Here is a 26,044-nt window from a genome sequence, read left to right on the forward strand (position 1 = left end):
AAAAGCACCAATAATAATAATAATAATAATAATAATAATAATAATAATAATAATAATAATGGAAGCGTGTCCTTATGTTAGGGATCATTAATTTCGCAGCTACGCATGCTTGCCACCTGACCTGCAGGACTTGAGAAGATTTATTTTGCTGTTTTGTGTGGGCTGTGGGCCTCGATATGTCTGATTGCGCTTGCTTTCAGTTACTTTCATCGCCGATGAGATTAGCTATTTTCTTGTTTTTGTTTGCTTTATGTGTTTACGACAGTCCCTCGCGGAACTTAATGATGGGCACCCTTCCGGCATAGTTGGAACGAAATTTACCACTGTACGTGGCTTCGCGTTGTTCACTTCATTGACGAACTCTTCATTGCTTTATAGCTTCCAGGTAAGCTCAAGCTTGTGCACCAGCTGTGTGAACAGCTGAACCCGAATGTTTGCAGGCTTTATACAAGCTTCTTACGCACATAAACGCATTTTATGGCCTCGAATGCGCAATCGCTCTTGGAATAGAGTATACCGGAGAAGCGTCATCGGAATTTTTCGTCTATCTTAACTCTCAGCCTTAAGAAATGAGTGCATTCAGCTCAAAGTGTACGCAGTGAAGGTCAACACGATGTTACAATGCTACGAGCAACCGGAATGCGGCCGCCGCTGGCGGGACTCGAACCCGCAACCTCGTGTCCAGCAACCGCTTAGGTTACCACGGCTGGTTTAGACGGAAACTGACTGCTCGTTTTTTTTTTTTTTTACTACAGAGAGCATTAGAAGGACTGAGGCTGAGATCTGTGTCTCTCCAGAACAATAAATTCTCCTCTTGTGACGATGACGCCGCAAGTAGCTCTCGCTCGCCCCTGGCTAGTGCCGCAAGACAATGCGCAGGTGGCCGAAGACGGATATGTTTGGCCTACGCAAACCTCAGAGTAACCCTTGCACTTCGGGCAGCTGCCCCTGCGTGACAACCGCTCGGCCGACGCCGGCCCAAGACTCGTCAAGCGTCGGCAGCCCCCCAGTTGCTCGCTTCGCAGACCGTCTATCGCCGGGGGCGCCAGCGCCGACGATCTGACAAGCGGCGCGCTCGCCAGCTTTTCTTCCTGGCTCGCGAGCTCGTTGTCGAGTCTCCGCTCGACTCCGGGTCCGCATCGCGAGCCGCTTGTACCGTACGCAGCTTGTGGGGCGGTGGTGTTGTGCGCGATTGCCTCGGCGGTGTTTTCCGAGGGGTGTTCGTGGTGGTGCCGTGCAGCAGACGACATGTCGACGATTCGGGCGTCTTCGAGCAGACGACGGACTCACAGACATCGGTGACGACGGCCGTGCAGCAGCTCGGGGTACCCAGGGGGAAGAGGCGTTCATTTCCAGCGAGAAACCATGTTTCCGGCGCAGCCGGTCGGTCGTTTCGCGTTTTGTGTGATCGCGGCGCTGGTGGCGCTGCAGAAACAGCCGGAAGTGGTGCGCGGGGAAGATAGTTCGTCGAGCGATCTGGTTGTGGTGACGTCCGGAACGCTGACCGAGGACGAGCGCGAGCCGGGATTTTGGGCGGCCTTCAGGACTTACGTGCTCGGCGAGCGCGACGTAAACAGGCGTAAGTACGAACCCCGATAGGTTTCGTTCAACTGATGTTTTGTGGCTCTTTCTTTTCAAGCACAGTAAACAAAAAAATATTACGATATGAATTCCGTTTAGCAGCTGGACGAAGTTTCCACACCTTTCTTTTTTTTCTAACGCGAGAAGCAGGAATTACGAGTTCACATTTACATTTAAGTAATGAATAAAGGGAAAATCAGACATCCACCCGTTCGTAGCAATTGCTACAAAGAAAACCCAAACGGGTTCCTCGAAAGAAAAGCCGCACATTTAAGTAAGATACAGTAAGGTACATTTAAGTAAGATAAAAATCCTGCACACATACACGTATACATAACGAACACGCGTTTAAATGCTTCTGGAAATTCGCGAACGCTGAAAGTGTGACGCAGTGAATAACGTAATGAGCCACAGGCTCGCGCAAACATGCCATACATGCTAACAATGGGAATAAGTGTATAAATGCATGTTTTATTTTTGTTCTGTTTAGCAAGTGCAGACAAATGGGAAGATTAGCTGCAAAATAGAAGTGAGGCGTGCAGACAGGACACAAGAGTAGAGAAGTGGACAACACGAACGCCGACTATCAACTGAAGGGAGCACTGAGGCGAAGAAAGAAAGAAGACACAAAACTCATCTGCGCATGCTCAGGTATGGTAACACCACGTGTCAATCGGGTACACGTGCCGGTCTTCTTTCTTCTTTTTTCGCCTCAGTGCTCCCTTCAGTTGATAGTCGGCGTTCGTGTTGTCCACTTCTCTACTCTTGTGTCCTAGTCTGCACGCCTCACTTCTATTTTGCATAATGAATCCTTACCAACTAGCTCAGCTTTCTGTCGTTCTAAGATTAGCTGTATGTGCGTCGGCTGTACCATGGCATAATAAAAAAATAAACGTTACTCATTTAGCACATATAACAAGCACACGCACATTAAACACACGCAAGCAAGTTAAGCCTTTATACAAAACATGATATAAATGAACAAATTAAGCTAACTAGGAAAGCGTCCCTCAAGAACACATATTAACAGAATTTCATAACATTGTGCATTAAGAATGCTGTAGCACGCACACACACACATACGTACGTACATACATACACGAACATTCATACGTATACACTCACACTCTCTCTCCATCTTTATCTGTTCTTCTAATCCAACAGCATGGTTAATGATGAAATGTTAATATTTAATCCTGCAATACAATCTATAGCAGGACACAGAAGACTACATCTTGAAGATGCATAAGCACATAAAGCCAACAGGGAGTAAATGACTTCTAGAGTTTGAGATACAACCCTTCAGACACATCTTGAAGAAGCTGGACTACAAGCTATGAAGCATCAATTAATTCAGCTTAGGTCCTTAGTGCTTCCATAAAGGAGTGCCAGCGCATAGTTTGGGAGCTTTAGAAACACTACCACACGTTTCCCGCACGTGTAAAGTCCCACAGGTAAAAAAGTATAAGGGGTGGGAAAATTGCCGCACAATGCCGGCACCGCGATGCCGTCACCGACGGCAGTATCGTGACGTCATGACGGAGAAAGATGCGAGTGACGTCGTTCAACAATAAGGTTAGGTATGGCGGCGTTGTTTCAGAAAGAAATCAAACGCATGTTCTGCGCACGCATCTTCAGGCAGCGCTCGCGCGTAGCCACTGCAGCGTTCGATAGGAACGGAGCGAGACGGTGTGCCGTGACGTCATAAGGAATCCGCGTCCTTGGTACATGCGTGTAACCGGAACTGGTTCCTAGTTCACGTTGGTCAGTTCACGTACCACGTTACGCTCGCGGTAGAAAGAATGCATCCTCACATCCCTCAGCCTTGGCCGTGAATGACCCCGGCTAATATTCCCAGGGCCTAATCTAGTGCACTGCCCGAATGCCCAAAGAAGTTTACATTGAAGGATTTTTTTTAAACCCTATACCGTACGCTGTTGGAATCAACCTCCTGGTGACGTCATTGAAATTGCCTGTAGCGACAAATTTTTCGCAGTTCTGTGTAATCACGTGTGAGTTGTAGCGCACAATGCTTTTAGTTCAGTTCATGTGTGAACCTGACTGGCATTTTGTATTTGTGTCTCTTAACTTTGTGTTATAACGACGTCTCCATCGCTATAACTAATCTTATTGCACAGTTTTCTATTATTGTGTGCTTTTTGATGTTGTAGTGTTCTATCACATGCGAATATTTTTGCGCATACACGTTCAATAACCCCTACTGTTATGCCCACTGGGTGAATGGTGGTATAATAAATAAACAAATAAATAAATAAATAAATAAATAAATAAATAAATAAATAAATAAATAAACGTTGACGGAAGGAGAGACGCCATGGTAGATGTAGTTACGTAATGCCCGGCTCACCTAATTCGAAATATTTGGCTTCGGCTTCCATGTGCGGAAACTTGTATTTGAGACCGCTTTCATTTTTCCTTATTGCTATTGCATTTCAATTTACGAACAACAGTAAATGTCACCTATGTTATCCTTGACTTCATGGTGTGTTTGCCTCACATAGTTGTAACTAACAAAAAAATCGATCCCTGGTTTGCCTTATTCTGTTCTTTTGTTCTTTTGTTCTATCATATATTTAGGGTACTTTTTAGAGCTTGCCAGCACCTTTCTTTTTCTAAGAATTAGAAGGTTTGTTGTACCTTCACTGAAAGTTAAAACGAAATAAAATTAGGATCTGGTACGCCGTGGCAGGGGACTTCGCATTGACTTTTACCCCACCCCTCTCTTCCAGGGGTTCTTTAACCTTGCGCCTAAGTCGAAGTGGACGAGCGCTTTTTGCATCTCGCAAGATTGCTTCAATAGTATATACTACTCACTCATAAACAACTTAGAAGTGAAATGTTGTAGCTGTTGGCCTCTTGTTATCCCCCCCTCCCCCCCCCCTCTCTCTCCCTGTAACACCCACGGTCTGAGCTCATCGTGTAGAAGTCGTGCCCACTTTGCGCAGATGACTGGCACCGGCGTTTCTTCAACCGGTACGTTCCTCTCTTCGGCGTCATCACCCTGTCCCTGGTGGCGATAGCTCTCTGCCTCAGCTACTGGTGAGTTTCTTTTCTTGCCTGAGAAGCTGTGCCATTAGGACCAGCCTCCTCGCACGATGAATTGCGATGAAGATTATCGGTGCGTGGGACACGAGCATGAGTTGCGGCAGGGCTGTGGTATCCGTTGTGCCAAGTCCAGCGTCGGTGATCGGTGACGTGAGTTTCCGCTGCTTGACTGAGCACGTGGGCTTGTGAGTAGAAGCGACCCGAGGGCGACGAAACGAGCTAAGTCCCAAAAAGGCGCATTTATTTATGTCGTACTTGAAGGGGGTCGTCACAGAATAGATACGCCCTGTCAGTCGCAGTTTCATCTCAATATCTTTTTTTCTTCTTTTGTTGTATGAATGTGGGTAAAATTGTTAAATATTTTGCCATCTTTCATCTAAATGGTTGCTCGTGCTTGTCTGTTAAGTAATAAGAGATTTTTTTGTCCAAAGTATAACCTGTCATTACATGACTGGTGGTAAATTTAAAAGGCAGTAGGGTAGGAGGGCGTAAAGTACGACATTTCAGAGTTTGACATTTCGCTGAGGCGAGCCATATAGAAACAGTTCAACGCTCTGCCCAATGGCGAAATAGACATTTCTACTTATTTTCCTTCTTCTTCATCATCTTCTTCTTCTTACTATTGTTATTAATTACTGTGGCAAGGCTTTTGATGTAGTTAGCCACTCTCAGCTTCTGATCAAACTTACGCACTCTGGTGTTGATTCGCCAATTGTAAATCTCTTGCGCGGTTATCTTCTTGATAGATCACGGTATGCTAACGTCAATGGGCATGCATCCCCTTTTTACATGAATACTACCGACCTCTCTTAAGCATCAGTATTAGGACCACTCCTTTCTAAAATTTTTAATAATGACGTTCTTTCTGCTATTCGACCGTCCGTGGTTGCTCAGTGGCTATGGCGTTGGGCTGCTGAGCACGAGGTCGCGGGATCAAATCCCGGCCACGGTGGCTGCATTTCGATGGGGGCGAAATGCGAAAACACCCGTGTACTTAGATTAAGGTGCACGTTAAAGAACCCCAGGTGGTCCAAATTTCCGGAGTCCCCCACTACGGCGTGCCTCATAATCAGAAAGTGATTTTGGCACGTAAAACCCTATAATTTAATTTTTTTTCTGCTATTCGGAATTCTTCATTCCTTCTATATATCGAGCTTTTTAAGGAAATTCATACTATTGATGACTGTCGCATCCTGCACTCTGACTTGATTTCTTTATCTAAAAGGTGCAAAGATAATAACATCACCTTGAATGCTGCTTAGACCAAAATCATTACTTTCACGCGCAAAACAGCAAGAATTTTTTTTTATTATTGTGTAGATACTGTACCATTTGGTAAGGTCTGTGAGATCAATGATCTCCGTGCGCTTCTTGATACACTGTAAAATAATTTACACCCCAAAAAGTGAAAAAGGGTGTAAATGTGTCTATAACTCACACCCTTGGGGTGTTATCTATATAACGGACACCCTAAGGGTGTGAGTTATAGACATATTTACACCCTTTCTCACTTTTTAGGGTGTAAATTATTTTACAGTGTACAACCTTGCTCTTTTGAGCTCACAATAACCGCATTATGGTGCGGGGTATGCGCTCTCTTGGTTCTGTTCGCAGACTGTCGAGATAATTCCATTCTTCTACATCATCCCGTAATTTGCACACAGCAATCTGTCTTCGTCAACTCGAATGCGCGTCGGTCGTCTGGAATGACATCTCTAGATCCAACAGTGACATTATAGATCGGGTCCGGAAAACGTTTCTAAGCATATATCATCACCGCTTCGCTAACACGGAGGCCGGACCTTGTTCTAACACTGTTGGATTATTGTCACTGCTTTTACTTCGCTGCCGGTGTAATCACGCTGACCTTCTGTTTCTGTTCAAACTTCTGTCAAAGCAGACCACAGGCCTACTTTGACAAGCACTTCAAGGAAGCGAGGCACTTTGAGCACCAGTGAAGACACTGAAGTTTACTCAGTCTCAGGCAATGACCCGTCGGATGACAGCTTTGTGTCGGTGAGAAACCGAAAGGCCAAAAGGAGACTCATCAGGACGTCATCATCTGGGAGTAACCCTGCAGGCAAAACATGAGCGCTGGCCGCACACCATCCTATTCATACATGTGGACTCTTCCGTCTGCCTTGGAGGATTAAACATGCACGCTCTCTCCGTTTTCTTTGAGGGAATAGCGCCAAATAAAATTAAGGAGGCCCGACTAAGCACGCGGAAGAATGTCTTGGCTGTCGACACGACCCGTCTGAATGCGCTAGACAAGCTCCGACAGATTACAGAATTGGGGAACATCGAAGTGCTACCGGTTATATGAATGGGAGCAACCTGTACTGCCGGCGTAATCTGCGACATTGACCTGACAATTACGAATTCGGACCTGCCCATTTTGAGTGAACCGGCGTATGAAGGAGTGGTCATAACGGACGTATGTCGCCTTGGAAACAGCCACTGCGTGAAGGTAGTGTTCAAGGGCGACTCTATTCCTTCGCATGTCAAAGTCGGTCACTTCCGATACGTCGTTAGACCGTTTGTCCTCAAGCCGCTTTAATGCCACAAGTGTTTCAGGATCGGACATGTCAAAGGCACCTGTGCGAAATCTCCAGTGTGCTCCGGTGCGAGAAGTCGCACACTGCAGACGTCTGCCGCGCAACAAATATTAGGTGCGGCAACTGTGACGGGTCTCATGAAGCAACATTTAAAGACTTCCCAAGTATCAAAAAAGAATTTGCTATCCTGAAACAATTGGTTAATAATAATAATAATATTTGGGGTTTTACGTGCCAAAACCACTTTCTGATTATGAGGCACGCCGTAGTGGAGGACTCCGGAAATTTTGACCACCTGGGGTTCTTTAACGTGCACCTAAATCTAAGCACACGGGTGTTTTCGCATTTCGCCCCCATCGAAATGCGGCCGCCGTGGCCGGGATTCGATCCCGCGACCTCGTGCTCAGCAGCCCAACACCATAGCCACTGAGCAACCACGGCGGGTAAAAAAAAAACAATTGGTTAGGAATAACGCATCTCATAGTGAAGCTTCTGAAAAGGTCCGGCGTCGACGTCGTCATCGACGGAAAGTTGTGTCATCGAGACCAGCTTAAGCACAAACAGACCCGAGACCCCATATAGGAATCAAAAGGAAAAACTTTCCCGTGTAGGAGACTGGTCGGCGCTCCAGAAGGCCCAGCCTTCCAAGGAGCTTACACGGTTGATGCCTCCATCACAGCAAACTTCAGTTCATGATGTGCCAACAGTAGATCGTCAAATCGTTCCGATGCTGCAGTCCCTAATCAACGTCATCAGAGTAATGTTGATCAGCATCGAAACTCGATCTGCTCGAAGGGAACTACAAGTGCTGGACTCGCTGAGCCCAGTCCTAGCAACCGTCGAGTGAACCATGACTAACAATCACCAGTCATTTCGTAAGGAGGTCAGAGATACATCGTTTATTCAGTGGAACTTCAGACGTCTTAGATTTTGCATTGCTGATTTTCACCAGTTTGTGCATTTTAACAGATTTCCAATCATCGTTATCTGCGCACCAAAATGATCCCATCCAATCACATCATCCGGCTGCGAGTCAGTCACGTTCTCAAGCAACAACGAAAGCAGCAAGGTCGTCGCTTTCATTCGCCGTGAGCTTGCTTACGTCGTCCAGCCTGTGCACCCTTATGACGGCAATCACTATGTCTCCCTAACCATCAAAAATAAAAAAGCTCACCTTTACACTCATAGGCCCGTACCTATCTCCATTGAGCCCGTTTGACATCAAAATACTAACAGACATAACAAAAGCACATCTTGGTCCTTCAATTATCACAGGGAACTTTAACGCCCGTCAGAGCATTTGGAGAAGCTCAAAAGTTAACGAAGCGGGACGAAGACTCGCTTCATTCGTCTTCAATCATGACGACTTGCTGCTGAATGTCTCTAGTCCTACATTTCTAGGGGGCACAGTGTACAGCAGCTGCCTGGACGTGATTGACCTTTGTATCACGCCGCTTTGACATGGGCGTTAAGGGGTTGTTGGACATTGAGGCACATGGGAGCGATGACATTTCCACTTACCTTAAGTTCGACGGCATGTCTAACACTCATACGCCTAGCACACTACAAGCAATAGATGGGACTGTGTTAAAAAACCTATTGGAGGAGGCTTGTAAGAAAGGTCTCTTCTCTTGACTGCAAGAAGCTATTAAAGAAGCGGCGCAGACTGCTATGCGCATGCTCATGTGCTCACAGAAGCACTCGCAATTCGACTTGGAGTGGGAGCGACTTCGCGCGATTCGTCGTCTCGCGGCACGAAGATGCCATCGCACGATTCGCGATCTAAGGACAGCCCGGCCCACTCGAAAGAAGATACAGCGCCGCATGATAAACAGGAATCCGAACTAAGGACAAAGTATTGTGAGTCCCTTGACCCCCGTAAACCACTGTCTCAAATATGGAGAACTGTGAGAGGCCTAGGTTCTGTTTCTTAACAAGGCTGCCCATCCAAGGCCCTAGCGCTCTTCCAACGCCGACAAGACCTGGATGTAGCGGAAAATTTTTTGTCCTATGATTGCAGGACAGTAAATGGGCACAAGTTTCCTTACGTTTAACGACGTTCCAGGCACACGGGATTCACACATGGATTTGCCGGTCATGACTCAAGAACTCGACGCGGCACTTGCCTTATGTAATCAATCGTCATCTCCTGGACCAGATGGTGAAGCTTACCGTATATTGTGCCACCTCGGTGAACCGGTGCGAAGTCCATTGCTGCATATCTTCATTGACACCTCGCAGGATTGAAACGTTCCTCAAGAATGGAAGGCCAGTCGCTTGGTACCGCACCTAAAACCTGGCAAGTCTCCTCTAGAGGTGACTTCATACCGCCCTGTCGCGCTGGCTATTGGCATTGTGAAGATGATAGAACGAGTGATCTTCGCCAGGCTTGAACGATACCTCGAACGCTGTGAAGTTTACCCAGACGCCATGGCTGGCTTTCAACATCATCGATGCTCCATTGATAATGTCATCGATTTGGTTACACACGTTCAACATCTCTTCATTTATATATAAAAAAGAGGAATGGTGGCATTAGCCGGAAGCTAATGACTTCGTACGCCATATTCATCGATGGACCGTGACCTCTGTTGGAGTCTCCATGTGGCCTACCTAAAGAAGCGCCTGACAGCCATTTCTCATCATTTGAAGTTTCTTGGAGGAAAAGTCTGGGGTACTTCAGTACATATGATGATGCAATCGTGCTGGACGCTGTTTCTCGGGTGTCTGAGACACAGCTTGGCAGTGTTGACCAATACCTGTAGCACTAACATCCGTACACTCGAAAGTGCTCAGGTCCAGACACTTAGGATTTCCCTAGGGCTGAACCGATGTACATCAACATCCAAAACCATTGCAATTGCGCATGACTACCCAGTCAAGATTCACATTGTTATGGAAGCTCTCAGTGCACACGTCAGGCACGTTGCTCGCGCCCCTCTCCTCTAAGTCGCCGCACTGCCGGAAGACCAACCCCCCACCTCTTTTAGAGCGCAGCTCTTTGGCGTCCGTTCCTGGGTTTCGCGTCGTCGTCGGCGTTGTCGTCGGCCTCGTAACCAGCTCCGCCCCTCTTTCATCCCCCCAGCGCTAGCAGCGACCGACTGATACCGCTGGATGCCGCTGACGCCGCTAGAGAGTCAAGATAACGTGACTGCATAGAACACCGTCGCCGCCATGCAGAAAGAGGAGGAAAGGGTCCACCCCCCCCCCCCCCTGTTCTTGTGTGGCGGATAGGGTGCTCTTCAGTTGCCGACGCGCCGGTTATTTCACGTAGGTCCCGGCACGTCGACGAATACGTGACCACCTTCCCACGGCTAGACCTGGTTCTTAGCGCTGCGGAAGCGAGGGTATCATATTAGAGAGTTTTAGCCCAGCGGGTTTACGGCCAGCGGAGCGGAGCGGGCGAGCGGTGACACGACTGCGCATGCGCACAACGCTGAGGCGGCCAGCGGTTTTACGGAGCAGCGTTTACGCCCGCTGGAAAGCACTCCCCAGCGGAGGGTATACGCAGCGCGCGAGCGTGCGTAAGCGCGCGCGGGCGTGTATGGGAAATGCAAGATGGCAGCCGCGAACATGAACGCCGGCAGTTCTGCATCGACGACGGCGACTGCGGCGCTGACCCGTACATTAGTACTCAGTATATTATTAACAAATAATGTACTGAGAACTTGTAATATATCTTTATTCAACATTTCTTGCATTATAAAAGCAAGCGTAATTCAAATTCATTTTTCAGTAACTCCTATTCGGACCACTAGGTGGAGAAGCAGAGCGCCCCGCTCTCTCCGCTCGAGCGGGTGAGTGATCCGCCGGGCTAAAATTCTTTTTTCGCGAGCCGCTCCGCTGGCGCAACAGAGGAGACCGCGAGCGGAGCGAAACGTAAACCCGCTGAGCTAAAACTCTCTATTGTTTGTGTCGGCATCGGCGGCGTTGTCCCTGAAACCAACTCCGCAGCTGGGGTTGACTCACTATCGGCGTCAGCGGCATCAGTCAGTCGCTGCTATCTCTTCCCTCCTCCCTTTATCGTGTTGTCCGCTTGCTGCGCGCGCTTCTGCCCCCATCGTTTGCCGCTGGGTGTACACGCCGCCCCCCTCCCCCCTCTTCCTGCGAGTCTCCGGTTGTCAAAGCGCCGGCTCGAACTTAATTCCTTTCTTCGCTCCTCCTCCAATGCAACCCCTGTGCGGTGGCAATCAGAGAGCCAGATCGGTGGCGGCGGATCTGTATATGTGCACCGCCCGAGCCGAAATTGCCGCTGCCGTTCGCCCTGTGCGGTGGCAATCAGAGAGCCAGACCGGTGGCGGCGGATCTGTATATGTGCACCGCCCGAGCCGAAATTGCCGCTGCCGTTCGCCACTGCGAAATTATCTGCCAGTTCTTTCTGAGCCATGAGCGAGACGACCGATGGAAGTCCTCCGTCTGCTGCTGCTGCTGCTGCTGCTGCTGCTAAACGAGCTGCCAGAGCAGAGGCCCAGCGCCGTCGCCGTCAGAATCCAGAGGTGCGTGCCGCCGAAGCAGAAGCTTACCTAGTGGAGTCTTTGTTAAAGGAATACGTGTGAAAAATAAAAAAAAAATTCTGTGATAGCGCATACATGTGTTGCTCGATTTCTTTGCCTCAATCTATCGAAAAGGTGAAACAGCTTATTTGCTGCGCTCAAATTTCGCATTAGGAAGTAACGTAATCGTCGGTAATTTTTTTTTGTCAGACGATACTACCTTATCGTGTATACCTGCCATCAGATTACATAGCTGCGAGAGTTTTGCTTCCCTCTTGGTGCTTGACTCAGCCACAAGTTGAACTGACAGCACCAGGAATTCCAAGGAAGGTACAACTCTCATCACCAGCTCTCAAGAACGATTCGCTGCTGTTGGTGCACGGAAAATACAACTATCATACCCATTTATGCACTTATAGTTCAACCACCGTGGAAAATTTTGCAGGATCAGTGATTTCTCCTGTGAAAGTCACCACCTTGAAGATCAAGGCGTCGCATAAGACTGCATCGACAGCCGCGGAGCTTGTTGCTCTTCGTAGCGTACTACGCGTAATTCGAGAGGAACCACCTAAGAAGTGGAGCATATTCAGCGACTCTAAGGCAGCTCTACATTGCTTGCTTTCTGCCTTACGCCGTGCATCCTACGAACAACTGGTGCTACAAATCCGAGATCTCCTTTATCGCCTCGCCGATCAACAGCACGACGTCACATTTCAGTGGCTCCCTAGCCACTGTGGCACAATGGGCAATGAACATGCCCATAAAGGTGCTCTATCTGCTCATGAAGACGGCGTGCAGGAACCAATCCCTCTGTCAAGAACAGATGCAGCAGCGAAACTTCGAGTGCTTGTATATTATGCCTTACAATCGTTGTGGAACCTGGTTTCCAGCACACACGTCTACATCGACTGGACCCCTGTCTGCAACCTCATCCTCCAGATGGACTACCCCGACACGAAACAACGGTACTTCACCAATTGTGGATTGGCGTCGCATTTACGAAGCCGTCTGCCTTCCGCATGGGAAGGGAGGATAGTGCGGCTTGATACCACTACGAAGACGAGGAAACTATCGAACACGTTCTTTGTCATTGTCCCCGATACAGCGCACACATGCAGTCCCTCGCGACCGCGTCTCGATCACCGGCCGCTTTCGGAGCAAATAGTCCTGGAACGCCAACTTATACAGTCGTCACACCACAAGACAGCGAAGGCACTCTTGAAATTTTTTACGTTCGAGTGGTCTATTGAAGAGACTGTAGTTCGCATGGACGTTCACGACCTTCCCTATGCTTCTGCCCTAACGACCTCCCCCAACCTTCCCCTACCTTCCCTATCCTATCCGCTGTTCTTTCTCTCTTTAATTTCCCTTTACCCTTCCCCCAGTGGAGGGTAGCAAACCAGAATCTTATACGGCTAAGCTTTCTGCCCTTCCAGTACCGTTTATTTCTCTCTCCCATGGTCCTGCCTGGCGCCAGCGACACTCGACCGTCCATAGAATACAGAGTCATTATATCGCTAATTTTAATGAACTTGATATTTTTCATAACTCGCAGTCATCACTCTTTTCCGGGCTCTGCGATGTTGTGCCATATTTTCACATATTGTTCAACTGTCCTTCTACTCCCTTTTATATTGAATTCACCTTGCGCCTTGTTGTATGTACAATCTTCAAGATTGTTCTTTATTCATTGTTTTATTTTGCTTATATTCCCCTGCCGATTTTTGCCCTATGTATCCGTGCGCCAGCACTTAGACCTCGTGGTTGTTCCTGGGCACGATAAATAAATAAATAAATAAATAAATAAATAAATAAATAAATAAATAAATAAATGATTGATTGCTTGATTGATTATTATTATTCGAAATAGTATACATGTGGTGTTGTTAATACGATACCTAAATAATAACTACACAAAATTTTCACAGAGAGGCTAGAGGGCGTTCAAAAGTCATCTGCCAGCGTCGGAACAAAGGGGACAGACAAGCTAAATATTTACCTCTTCTTTCCTTTTGGTATTGTGTGAGCGAATAAACAGCCTCTAAATCATCAGAACGCTAGAGTAGTCAAGAACTTGTAGAGATAGGAGAAAAGAGAAAGCTAGAGCAGCACCGATCTATTACACAAAACTCATGTGTTCCTGCGAAGCACTATAAAAAAAGAAAAAGAAAATTCAGTGGAGATCTAGTGGCAAATTGGACGTAAATGCGTCACCATTACGTCACGCGTCTTTGAGGCCCCGCATTCATGATTTAAACCGCGTTCACTCCATTGCAAATTTTTGTTGAGGAGCTCACTCGACACACGTCCTGCCTTTTCGAGGGGCGATTGTTCAAGGTAACTTAAGCCAAAATTTAAGGATATGCGATTGCCGCGTAGTTGGACAGAATCAAGGTAATGTTGCTTGCTGTCGCTTAGAGTAAGTCAGACAACTTTTTTTGTATTTTGCCTAATGAGGTAATTAGTCACTAATTATTAATTATCAGATATTATAACCTGAACAAAATTGTGAATCCGAACCATTGTAGGCAATTATAAAAAATCCCCGTTACACCATTCTGTTGCTCAATACGTGCTACACAAAAGTGTTTTCCAAGTGTTAAAGAAAGCCTGGAAAACACGAAAAAGTGCCGTGCGACTAGCGCTGGGCTTCTTTCAGGCTTTAAAAAAATTTTTATGTACCCGCCGCGGTGGTATAGCGGTTATGCTTGTTGCGCTTGCTTAGCGCGAGATCGCGGGATGAAATCCCGGTCACGGCGGTCGCATTTCGATGTTGGCGAAATGCAAAAAAAAAAAAAAAAAAAACACTCTTGTGTCCCGTGCGTTGAGGACACTCTAAAGATTCCTGGGGGTCAAAATTAATCCGGTGTCCCCCACTACGGCGATCTTCGTAATGAAATCGTAAAACCCCTGAATTAATAAGTTCATAAAAAACATTACATAGCACGTATTGAGCAACAGAAATATGTACCAGGAATTTTTCATGATGGCCTACCATTCTCTGATTGATTTTTTTTGCTGCGATTATAATATTTGACAAGTTACCTAAATAGTTATAACTAATTATATAATTATGTAAAATAAATAAAAAAGCTTGTCTGACTTGCTCCCAAGCGACGGCAAACAACACTACCTTGGTTCAGTCCAGCTGCATGGCACTTCCATATTTTTAAAATTTTGGCACATGTTACGTGGGATACCCTGTATACGAACGAGAAACGCTCATTCATAGCGAGGGTCTCGAATGTGGCAGCCTTGGTGCCATTAGGTGGCATACGAGGGTTTATTAGCCACGTGCCTGCCGTCCTAAGCTTACGTGTTACATGACGTCATCGGACGTACAAAGGGCGTTTCACATTTGCCTGCCATGACTCTGAGTGGCTCTGGCTAACACACCCGGAGCTGGATCTAGCACTCAGAACTACTCCAGTTAGTGGGCGGGTGGATGACCGTCGCTGTATAGCACAATTGGTAGTGCATCGCACGCGTAATGCGTAGGTTGTAGGTTCGCTCTCCACCAACGCCAAGTTATCCTTTCGTAAACTGTGATCTCCCCCTTTTATCATTATTTTATACATTTCAATCTCAACCACAACAAATTAGCCCTAGGCTTTCCTTGGCTTCATTGCTTGCTAGCTTTATGTGATGTTATACATGTATACTTTTTTTTTCAGTTTGATATTTCTAATGCTAACGCATTAAAAAGAACAAGGGGTAGGCGGGGGTGGGGGGGCTGAAGAAATGGCTGAAGTTGGCAGCTGCAGTCACTAAATGATTTAGAAAATGATTCTTGAAAATAAAACGAACGCCAAGGCGGCAGCTCTCGGGGTGCTTGTTTCGTGCTTGAGAGAGCAAGGTTGACCCATCTCTGCATTCGAAGATATCGGCGACAGCTGTGTGCTGTCAGCCGCAGCTGTTGTCTGTGCAACGGCGGATACCGCTGTCCTGTCGAGCCTTCTATTCATCTTTTTCTTCTTTCGCGCATGCAGAACCGCCTTTCTTCTCTTTCGACTGGCTCGTTCAACCAGTTTCGCGGCAAAATCTGTAACTGGACTTATCTCGTTAAGTTAGTGATGATCTGGAAATGATGACGCAGATAAGGCAGCTCGGACGTCAAACCAGTGCGTCCCCATTCCTCTTTCAAGGACAGGTGCTGCGAGACGGCTTCGCATTCTAGCACGCACATTCTCGTTAGCTGAGTGGAACACCGCACATACAACGCTCGCCAGACTGCACAGACTAAACCCTTCGCTGCCACTCAGACCTCGGGCCGCACTGCACCGACGCAAAGCCTCTCTTCTATGTCGGCTGTGGTTGGGAGTTGCCTTCGCGAAAGCTTATTCATCACTGATTGGAATGGCTGACAGCCCTGCATGTGATGTCTGTGGCTGCGAGGAGAACATTGACCACCTATGTGCCGCTGTACTCAATTTTGAGCACAAAGACAATCTATGCTCAATGCATTCAGGAAATTAGATGATCGTCGTCTGAGTGAACAGACAACATTAGAACACCGTCCCCACCGATCATGAAGGCTCTTGTGTGCTCTCTGAGGACGTCTGGCTTGTGCGAGTGCCTTTGACTCTGTGGTGCTGTCCGTGCACGTCTCTCTACCTCCATGTCTCTCTCTCTCCCGTCTTTCTATTCCCCTCCTCCCTTCCCCCAGCGCAGGGTAGCCAACCGGACCCTTGGCTGGTTAACATCTCTGCCTCCCTTTTATCTCTCGCTCTTTCTCTCTCCCAGGTCTAAATGACCTGACAGGTGATAACAGTGCGGAGCTGGTGTCGGGCAGAGCGACGCGACGCCTGTAACAATATGTGAATAAAGCGGCACAGACGTCGATGTTGGCGACTATAAACGAAACCGAGCTGCGGGCGGAATGCCGTGGTTCACACGGGTCGCAGCTTGCTTTGGCGTGGTGCTCCTGGTAGCGCGCCCTCGGAGCTCGCGCAGCAGTGTTGGCCGGAACGTCTCCGTCAGCTCCTCGTACATCCGTGCGGGGGGAACTATTAATTAATTAACTTCTCAGATATTATAATCCACCCCCGGGGGTACATGGCCAGCGGTGGCAGCGACCGTTTACTGAACGAGCGGCGGGGCCCCAATTTTATATGACTTCGAGTGCGCGCTACAGACCATGGCCCGACGACTACGGCAGTCCTACATGACGACGGTACTGGAGGCATTCCTGTACCGTGCTTTGACCGCGCGACCGGGACTCTTGCTCGAGACAGCCGGGAATGAACTAGATAACACCTCGTGCAAAGGGGGTTCTTAAGCAGACCTTACACGGTAGGGTCTGGCGAGACGGATTTTCGAATGCGCCGAGTGCGCGTCGTAGAGTAAACGAACCGAATGTACTCCAGTCCGAGTCTCCTCTCGTCGGCGACTTGTACGAGAGGCGTCTTTCTGAGTAGCGGTCAGCGCTTCAGAAAGGTGATCGCGAACGTCACTGTTGGGCTAGTTAGCTGAGAAACATTTCGAAAAAAGCGTAGCAACATGGGACTACTGTTGTTTCGTCTTTCAGTATAGCTCTGTTGCTGCGATGTTTTCCCCCCTTTTTATCGCGAAACGACGCAGGACATCTGTCAGCCGCGTACCGATTCGTCTAACGTTGTCGCGCTGTAAAACGACTGCTTGTGTAATTGTATAGCCAGTCCGGGTCAACGTCCAACCATCGGGGGGTAGGATTAAACGTTACAAAGGTCAATGCACAAAATGAAAAGACGTCAGGAAAAGACTACTGGAAGAGAAACAAATAATCCATGATTGAGGGATTAGGCCACATAATACTATACTACAATTTCACTGAACTATCTGGGTCGTAAGTAATTGCGAGGAAAAGATTATATTCGCGGAGAAAAAACAACGTTACTGAGATTCCACGCCATGTGGGGCTCATTGTTATGCAAAGCATTCGAATGGAGTCATAATAGGAGCAATAATTACTACTTAGGTCAGTATAAAACCTTCCATGAAAAATGGGTGTTAATGATGAGGGCCCGAAAAAGATGCTCTTACTGAGAACGGATCAGCCAAGCTGTCGGTGATTCTAAACGAGTGTGGCGAACAGTAAAAGAAGTTATGGGTAACACGTCAAAAAATGTTTTCTCCCTCTGACCGTTACCAATGACATTGTTGAGAAATTCAACACTTATTTTACTAGCGTAGGTCCGGCTCTAGCAGCCCAGCTTCCTTAAATTGCTATTGAACCTCCTCCTCCACCAAATCCAATAGTAAACTCGTTTGTTATTGGAGAAAGAGAAATTGCTGAAATTGTTTCGCCTGTTTCTACCATGCAAAACAATGAAGTTACTGGGCGCGATGGTATTCCTGTGAGGCTGCTTAAGCGTGACATTCATATCCTGGGACCATTATTACGCCGTTTGTCAAATCATTCTATTGAACAAGCAAAGACTTGAACTTCATTAAATAATGCTAACGTGATTCCTATTCACTGTCAAATATATATATATATATATATATATATATATATATATATATATATATATATATATATATATATATGTTTGTTGGCTTCGCTTCTCGTGATCTGACTAATAAAATCGGGCCCCTCGCTTAACCCCCTTCTCTTCTCATTCATTATACATATATATATATATATATATATATATATATTCGCAAGAACGGTGATCCGCCAGACCCTTGAAATTACAAGCCAATACCTATTATAAGTGTAATCTATAATATTTTTCGAGAAAATGATATCAGTACGGATGAAATTCTTTCTAGATAAGTACATCGTGCTTTCTCATGAGAAACACGGTTCCCGGCCTCTGCTCTCAAAGGCTGCTGCAGTTATGAGTTTGTCGCAGAAAATAAACATGGCATTTCAACTCAGTAAGCTAGTTGGTGTTATCTTTCTTGATTTAAAGGAAAATCACTTTACACTGTGGATCGTTTAATTTTATTGGACAAACTTAAACGTTATGGGTTTCACAGTAGATATTTGATTTACTTGTAAGTTACATGAAAAATCGCTCTCAGGTCGTGAGAATCAAAATGTTCGGCAGCGTGTTACACTCATGTAACGCGTGAAGGCGAAAGCCTGATGCACACGTGGTAATGCATCAAGTTGTACGAAATGTGCGGCCAGACTTTGTGGGGTTCTGACCCGTGCTCTTGGAACAAATGAACGAGAACACAGTAGTGCAAACAATCACAAGGGCATTTATTGCACCTTTCATAGATCAGTACCTGCTAGCCGATTCGCTATCCACAAAACATGCCGATGAGCGCGCGACAAATCTAGGAAGTCCGACTCACTGCGACCGGATAACGAGCGAATATGTTCGCCCCATGCTGGACACCAACGCTTGGTCGTTCACGCATACGGTCACGCGAACGGTCTCGCGTTCGAACGAGGCCTCGCGAGACGGTCTCTCAGAAGCATGGATCGGCGCACGCGCGGAACGTCCGCGCCACTTTCCGACCCGCAGCCAAAGAGGAAGTGCCTTCTCCTTTCAGCGCCCAAGTAACCCCGCTGTTAGGTGGCGCTAGCAGAGCCACACTCATTGCCATCTCTCGCGATGCGCTTCAACCACACCGACTGCCGTGGGCACCAGGGCACGCGGCGAAGCCGGATTACCAGGAGACGGGAGCTATGCGGGAAAACAACATATCAGGGGACCCGTGAGAGTCGCGCATCCCCACAACTTCTTGTAAGACATAACGAGCCGCAGTGTGAAGTAAACGTATGATGCCGTAGGTCGACCTCCTCACCGACACATGCGAGTACCTAATGCACCACCTAGAGGTTCTTTCATTCTGTCTTTCTTTCCGTATTTCTTCCTTTCTTTCTTTCGTTCCACCGACACATGCGATTACCTAATGCACCACCTAAAGGTTCTTTCATTCTGTCTTTCTTTCCGTATTTCTTCCTTTCTTTCTTTCGTTCCTTCTTTTTTTCCTTCGTTATTTCTTTCTTTCGCTTCTTCATTCATATTGATCCATTACATGTTTGCTTGCTTACGGGGCATGATCCATTCCTGATGACGATGTTTTTTCTCTCACTCGACTAGACGCCGCTTTTTTCAGGTATGAGCAGTTGCGACCAGCCACTTCAGGCTTTCGCCATAATAATATTACATCTTCTAAACAAATATTTGTAATGCCGTACCACACAGTATGTTGGAAGGGAACGAAAACTAACACGAAAAAAAAAGAAACGATATATTTGAGCGGAACGAAAGCGTAACCGAAACTTCATTTATTATTTTATTTCAGAGTGAAACAGAAATATCTTTTATTTGTTTTCGGCTTAAAGGGCAAAGCCGGCTATCCGAAACAACCGGCGTCAGGCAACGTCAGCATTAGCGCGTACCTCAGGGATTCGCATGAGCGCATACCTCAGGCAAGGATGGTGCGAGCGATATAGCCGGTCGAGCGCTCCACTAACCTAATAAGCCTGCCGCTCGGTGCACTAGCAGATCGGCATCGTAGCAAAACCCAGGGCTTGCGCGCTGGAGAGCTTATAGTTCCGTTTCCTGCGGGTACGACGCTTTGTTACCGACGCTTTATCATTCGTTTATGTTCGTTTAAGTACGTTTTATCGTAACAGCGATCTCGCACTCGTTGACGTGCTGCTTCTGAGCATCAGTCTCAGTCTTTCTTGAGTAACCCTTCATTTCTTGCTCCCATGGGTGTCGGGTTGAGAACGTGCTGACGTCTATTGTTACACCCCGGTGAAAAAACAGAAATCAAGATTTAAAAAATCAGGCTACGTAGAATGGTCTGCAACAAGGCCACTGGGACTTGTATGCGCGTAAGGCAGTTCAGCCTCGAGAAAAGCAGCTGTTCCAAACGGGACTGGGCATTTCCACACAAAAATGCAAGACGCAGATGGCAATGGGAGGAGATATTGAGGGAGAGATAAAGAAAAAAAGAGAGTTTGTGTTGCAATCGAAAAAAAAAAAAACGTGCTTTTACAAATATTTCGCTCGATAGCTTTGTAATGCCCGCTCTTCATGACTCAGCGTGTCTCTCAAGTGGTGATTTACGCTTACCTCTACAAGTCAGCTCTCGCGAGAGTTCGTGCTCGCTTCTGTGACACCATGAAGGCCACCAGGTCACAAGGATCCTCACAAGAGAAGTGGTTTAAGATTTACATGCGCTCCGACTAGCTCACTAAAAAGTGCCACAAGAAACTTTGTGACGACCTTTGAAGGAAAGCGCACGTAGCCATGCAGGTCTCAGATGACAATGCTGTCGGTAATGTTAATGCGATAGCATTGTCTGTTATTATCAACGTTATCAGCCTTCTTTAAGCCTGCAGTAGGGGGAAGGCCAATGCCGAAAGCAAATCCTTGCCTAAATCGAATAAAATAACGTCGATTATATTAACGCGATGAAGAAAGATTTAGCTCTTTAGTGATTTCCTGAGATTTTTTTTTCATCCCTCCTTTCTTGTGTGGTTACCTCGACCTCGTTGCCCCTGCACAAGGTAGAGTCAGCCGGTCTATGCACATGTTGTAATCTATCTCTCTCTCTCTTTCCCTGTCTTCCTCTCCTCTTATTCCCGTAGACTTCTGCCTGGCGGGACGGACCGTTCAGTGCGTTATTCCAGAAGGGATTGATAAGACACGAAATGATGCGCACCGTACACGTTACTGACACACGACCCATTCCAGACATGCCAGTGTGCCTCAGGAAAGTTAGAAGTGTCTTATACGGGTTTCACACAGCGCACTTTCGATCGCAATTCTTCCCGATCGGGATCGAATTTATCGGTCGTGATTGCCTCCTTTGCACAGCTGCGGGAGGGAGCCAATCGTGGTCGAGATCAGACTCGATCGCGATCAAAAGCGACCGTGTGACAGCAGTATTAGTTGCGCACGACGCACAGACAGCGCTGGCCTTGTGGGAGGAGTACGTGCCGTGTATTTCAAGGCATGGTAGTTTTTCATGAACGCTCTGTACAGAGTCGTGCGGTAATAGCGCGAAAACAGGACACGAGAAAAAGACACAAAACAGCGCTGTTTCCGGTCCTGTTCTTGAGTTTGAGAAGGGTACGCATTCGACCAATCTGGTGAAATGCGTACCCTTCTGTACGGAGATTATAGGGTAGTTCTTACTGATATGAATAGGTTACGAAAGCAGATTATGTGGACCACGCGTTTTACCACAAGTTGGACTCACGTCACCCTGGTGATCTTAAATTAATTAAGTTATGGTGTTTTACGTGCCAAAACCACTTTCTGATTATGAGGCACGCCGTAGTGGAGGACTCCGGAAATTTCGACCACCTGGGGTTCTTTAACGTGCACCTAAATCTAAGTACGCGGGCGTTTTCGCATTTCGCCCCCATCGAAATGGGGGCGAAATTCGATCTCGTGACCTCGTGCTCAGCAGCTCAACACCGTAGCCACTGAGCAACCATGGCTGGTCCTGGTGATCTTAAAGAATCCATTTAGATTGAGATAGAAAGTATGTTTGTATTGACGACATTTGACAGAATGCGCTGTAGACACGCCCGATCGCGCCCGTCAAGGCAACACGCAATGAATGCGAAACTCGCACGATTGACCTTGCGAAGTACGAAGAGTCCCGTGAGCCGCTGTTCCGAATCGGTCCAGACAACATGCTGCGAGCGACATGTGAAACAAAACGCGAAAGCGTTTTACGTCATGAAACTGCCACATCATCATCATCATCATCATCATCATCATCATCATCATCATCATCATCATCATCATCATCATCATCATCATCAACAGCATCATCATCACCACCACATCATCGACTGCAGAACAAAGGCCGCTTTCACGATTTTCTTTTACCCGTAACCCGAGACACGACACAGACCCATCCACCTTATCGCAGAGTTTTCTCACCACTGTGCTTTGCATGCCGACTTGCACTGAGTCATTTTTCGCCTGTATCCCTCCCGGGGGATACAGGCAAAATGGATCTATCTATCTATCTATCTATCTATCTATCTATCTATCTATCTATCTATCTATCTATCTATCTATCTATCTATCTATCTATCTATCTATCTATCTATCTATCTATCTATCTATCTATCTATCTATCTATCTATCTATCTATCTATCTATCTATCTATCTATCTATCTATCTATCTATCTATCTATCTATCTATCTATCTATCTATCTATCTATCTATCTATCTATCTATCTATCTATCTATCTATCTATCTATCTATCTATCTATCTATCTATCTATCTATCTATCTATCTATCTATCTATCTATCTATCTATCTATCTATCTATCTATCTATCTATCTATCTATCTATCTATCTATCTATCTATCTATCTATCTATCTATCTATCTATCTATCTATCTATCTATCTATCTATCTATCTATCTATCTATCTATCTATCTATCTATCTATCTATCTATCTATCTATCTATACGAAGGTTGTATATGAACAAAAGGATAGCACCAGTAACAGCACCTTTGTTCTGCGCAATAGAAAAAAATTTATTACGTAGAACCTGAAATCAGAATGTCGGTCATCAGCGTATTTAAAGCATACCAACCTGTTAAGGAAAAAAGCGCTATTGTATTCAACGAATTCCTTTATTTGCTTGTATTTGTTTGTTAGTTGTTCTTTTACTTCTTTAGCAATGCGGTATGTACTACTGAGTGTGTGTCCATCCTTCGCCGATCCTCCAGAAGGATCGAGCATGCGCCGCGGCGACACACGAGGTACATAATCCTCAAATGTAGCCAAACATGCGTCGTCCTTCTCTGTGCCGTACTCTCGCCATCGTCATTATTCCCCCAACGAGCGTCATACATCGCCTTCGTGTTGTGACATCGCTGCGTCGAAGTATGACACTGCGCATCCGCCTAATTTGGCGTCTCCATCACGGCACAGCTAGCGAGAGGTGTAGTGTATGAACGTAAAAAAATAAAAATTGTATTGGCATAGTGTTGCCACCTTTTTGTAGTGTACAAAGGCAAACATTGCGCGCGGTTACGCGTCGAGTAAGATGGAGGCGAGCACAGCTGCATACGCATCACCGTTACTTGTATGTAGGATTGAACGTGCGCTGCTTCACCGAAGTTTCCCATCACATGGATTCGAACAGGCGGGTTGGATCTGCGGGATGATTTTTTTTTCCTCGGCACCCAATGCGGCGTGCTCCAGCATAACACTCGTTCACTCTCGGTCGCAGGTGCCAGGACCGCAACTCTCCCGAGACGGAGTCCTCCAGGGCGCACCTGGAGGAGTTGCGGCGAATGCAGTGCGGCGAGAGGGTCGCCATGTACACCATGCCTCCCAGCACGGACACCTACACCCAGCAGGGGTGCCCGGGACACGTAAGCGAAGTCGCAGATCCATGTGTCGCGCGGACGCTTCGTTGTTGTTTTCTTGCTTATTTTTATTTGTATACGTGCAGCCAATTACGGTTGGGAGTATAGCACGGGTGCATATATACAGAAATGATGAGAGGCATAGTGGATGTAGTGCTCCAGAATGCGCTCTAAATATCTAGAAGAACGGTCATTTTTGTAAGCACCGTGTGAGCCATGGTGAACGCCAAGACAGTGCGTCGAAAGCTAAGTCACTGATGAAAAATAACAATGCCTAACACGCGTCGTCTACATCTTAAATGAAGGCTCGGCTGGGAGCACTGCGAACATCTCAGATGGGGCTTGTTTACAAACGCAAGGGTGACGAGACAATGCTTCAGTTGTAAAGAAAAAAAACGCACTGTGCAGAACTGCACATGTTCTGCACACTGTAGTATATCTCCTTCAGGCGCTGTGTGAGCAAGTGTGCACCCTGAGGCAGAGTGAGTCAAAGGCAAAAACACACTATTACGTTCGAACAATACGTGTCAAGTGTTTCAGTAAAACGAGCTGGAAGCCTGACGGCTGCAGATGTTTGCTCTCGATTTCTGCATGTCGCCAAGAAGCGGGTTCACTATTTTCATTGCTTTTCGCATTGTTTCACATTAGGCATCTTTTCAAATACCTGGATAGGTGCTTTCCAAGTACACTAGACGTGAAATAGTTTGTGTTCTCGCATCCGGCGTTCCTGAAGGCAGTTATTGCCCGTTCTGTAAGCTTGCCGAAACTCGCCGGAAAAATGGAAATTCTCAATCCGTACTGCAACTGCACGCTTTCCTGATCGTGCAAGTAATGTGGTGAAACTTAATTGGTGGACATAATTAATTGGCCTTGGAAGGATGCAGCGACGAGAATACGCAATTACATGTGTCAGTAAGAACGCGACGCGGACACGTGAACCACAGCGCACCAGACAAGGGACATACTGCTTCACCCAGTGTCTGACTGCTAACCATTCTGTGTCAGTCCTGTGCGTGTGTGCCGTTGCTGTGGTCGTCCCTTCTCTAATGGGCATCTCACCTATCCCCCAGTGATGCTTTGTGGCGGTAAACGCCTTGACTGGAACATTTCCTTGAACCTGGTCCAAGTTTTTTTGGACACTGGCCGCATCCGTCGGTGGCGCAGAAAGCTATTCGTGCGTTGTTGCACTTTCTTGAGGAACACCGACCTCAGTGACCGTTTGTATTCCTGCTGTGCGTCTGTACTGCGTATGCGCAGCGTTCACTCTCTCCCTCTCTTCTTATTTCTATTCCCTCTCTTCCTTACCCTTGCCCCCAGTGTACAGTTGGAAATCGGACGCTTGGCTCGTTGACCTCCCCGCGTTTTCTCTCCTAGCTGTTTATTTTTCTCTCTAAACCCCACGAATCAACCGATCCGATATACTTAAGCAAACAGACAATCTGATTTGATTATGCCATCTACGTTCATGCTCGCAAAATGTTCTACAATTCTTGAGCACGCGCACGCAACGGCGTATACTGAAATGTGAGCCTTATATATCTCTCTCTCTTTTCAGGACTTCTACGGTTACCCACCGCCGCCACCACGGTACAACTACGCCACGTTCGATCCCAGGGTTCCACCGACTGGTCCACTGCAGCCCTCCGCGCCGCCTGCGTACCAGTCGCGATGATCCAGGCTGCTCGGATCGCTCGATCGAGACCTGGGGGTCGCAGCGAACCTGCGACACCCCCGCGGAAGTGACGCAGCTCCCAGACGTTCCCAAGAACAGCTCGACCACGTGACCACGTGACGCGCCCACGTGAGCGCCCGCGATGCTCCTTTCCCGTGGAAGACATCTCGTATCCGCACGAGCCAAGACGCTTGCTGGAACACAGGTTGTCCGCGCTGCGGAGTTGGTCGCGCATTTTTGATGAGCATCGCCGCGCATCGAAATCGAAGGCCCGCGAGTCCTTCTAACCGCCGGACAACGACAGTCCAGACAGGTGGTCGTGTGCCTTTTTTGGGAAATTAAAAGCAACTTCTGCCCGTATCGGGA

The 26,044-nt window shown here is 47.1% G+C and overlaps 1 protein-coding gene across 1 annotated transcript; it reads left to right on the top strand.

Annotated features, from left to right (window-relative positions):
- The first annotated feature begins 855 nt into the window (after positions 1–855).
- On the top strand, positions 856–26,044 carry LOC142557000 (uncharacterized). Its single transcript, XM_075668512.1, has 4 exons — positions 856–1,579; positions 4,548–4,641; positions 23,868–24,012; positions 25,562–26,044. Exons 1-4 carry the CDS (start codon positions 1,366–1,368, stop codon positions 25,676–25,678), a joined length of 570 nt encoding a protein of 189 aa, XP_075524627.1. The 5' UTR covers positions 856–1,365; the 3' UTR covers positions 25,679–26,044.

This window comes from Dermacentor variabilis, chromosome 9 (assembly GCF_050947875.1).
Source record: "Dermacentor variabilis isolate Ectoservices chromosome 9, ASM5094787v1, whole genome shotgun sequence".
Classification (NCBI taxonomy): Eukaryota; Metazoa; Arthropoda; class Arachnida; order Ixodida; family Ixodidae; genus Dermacentor; species Dermacentor variabilis.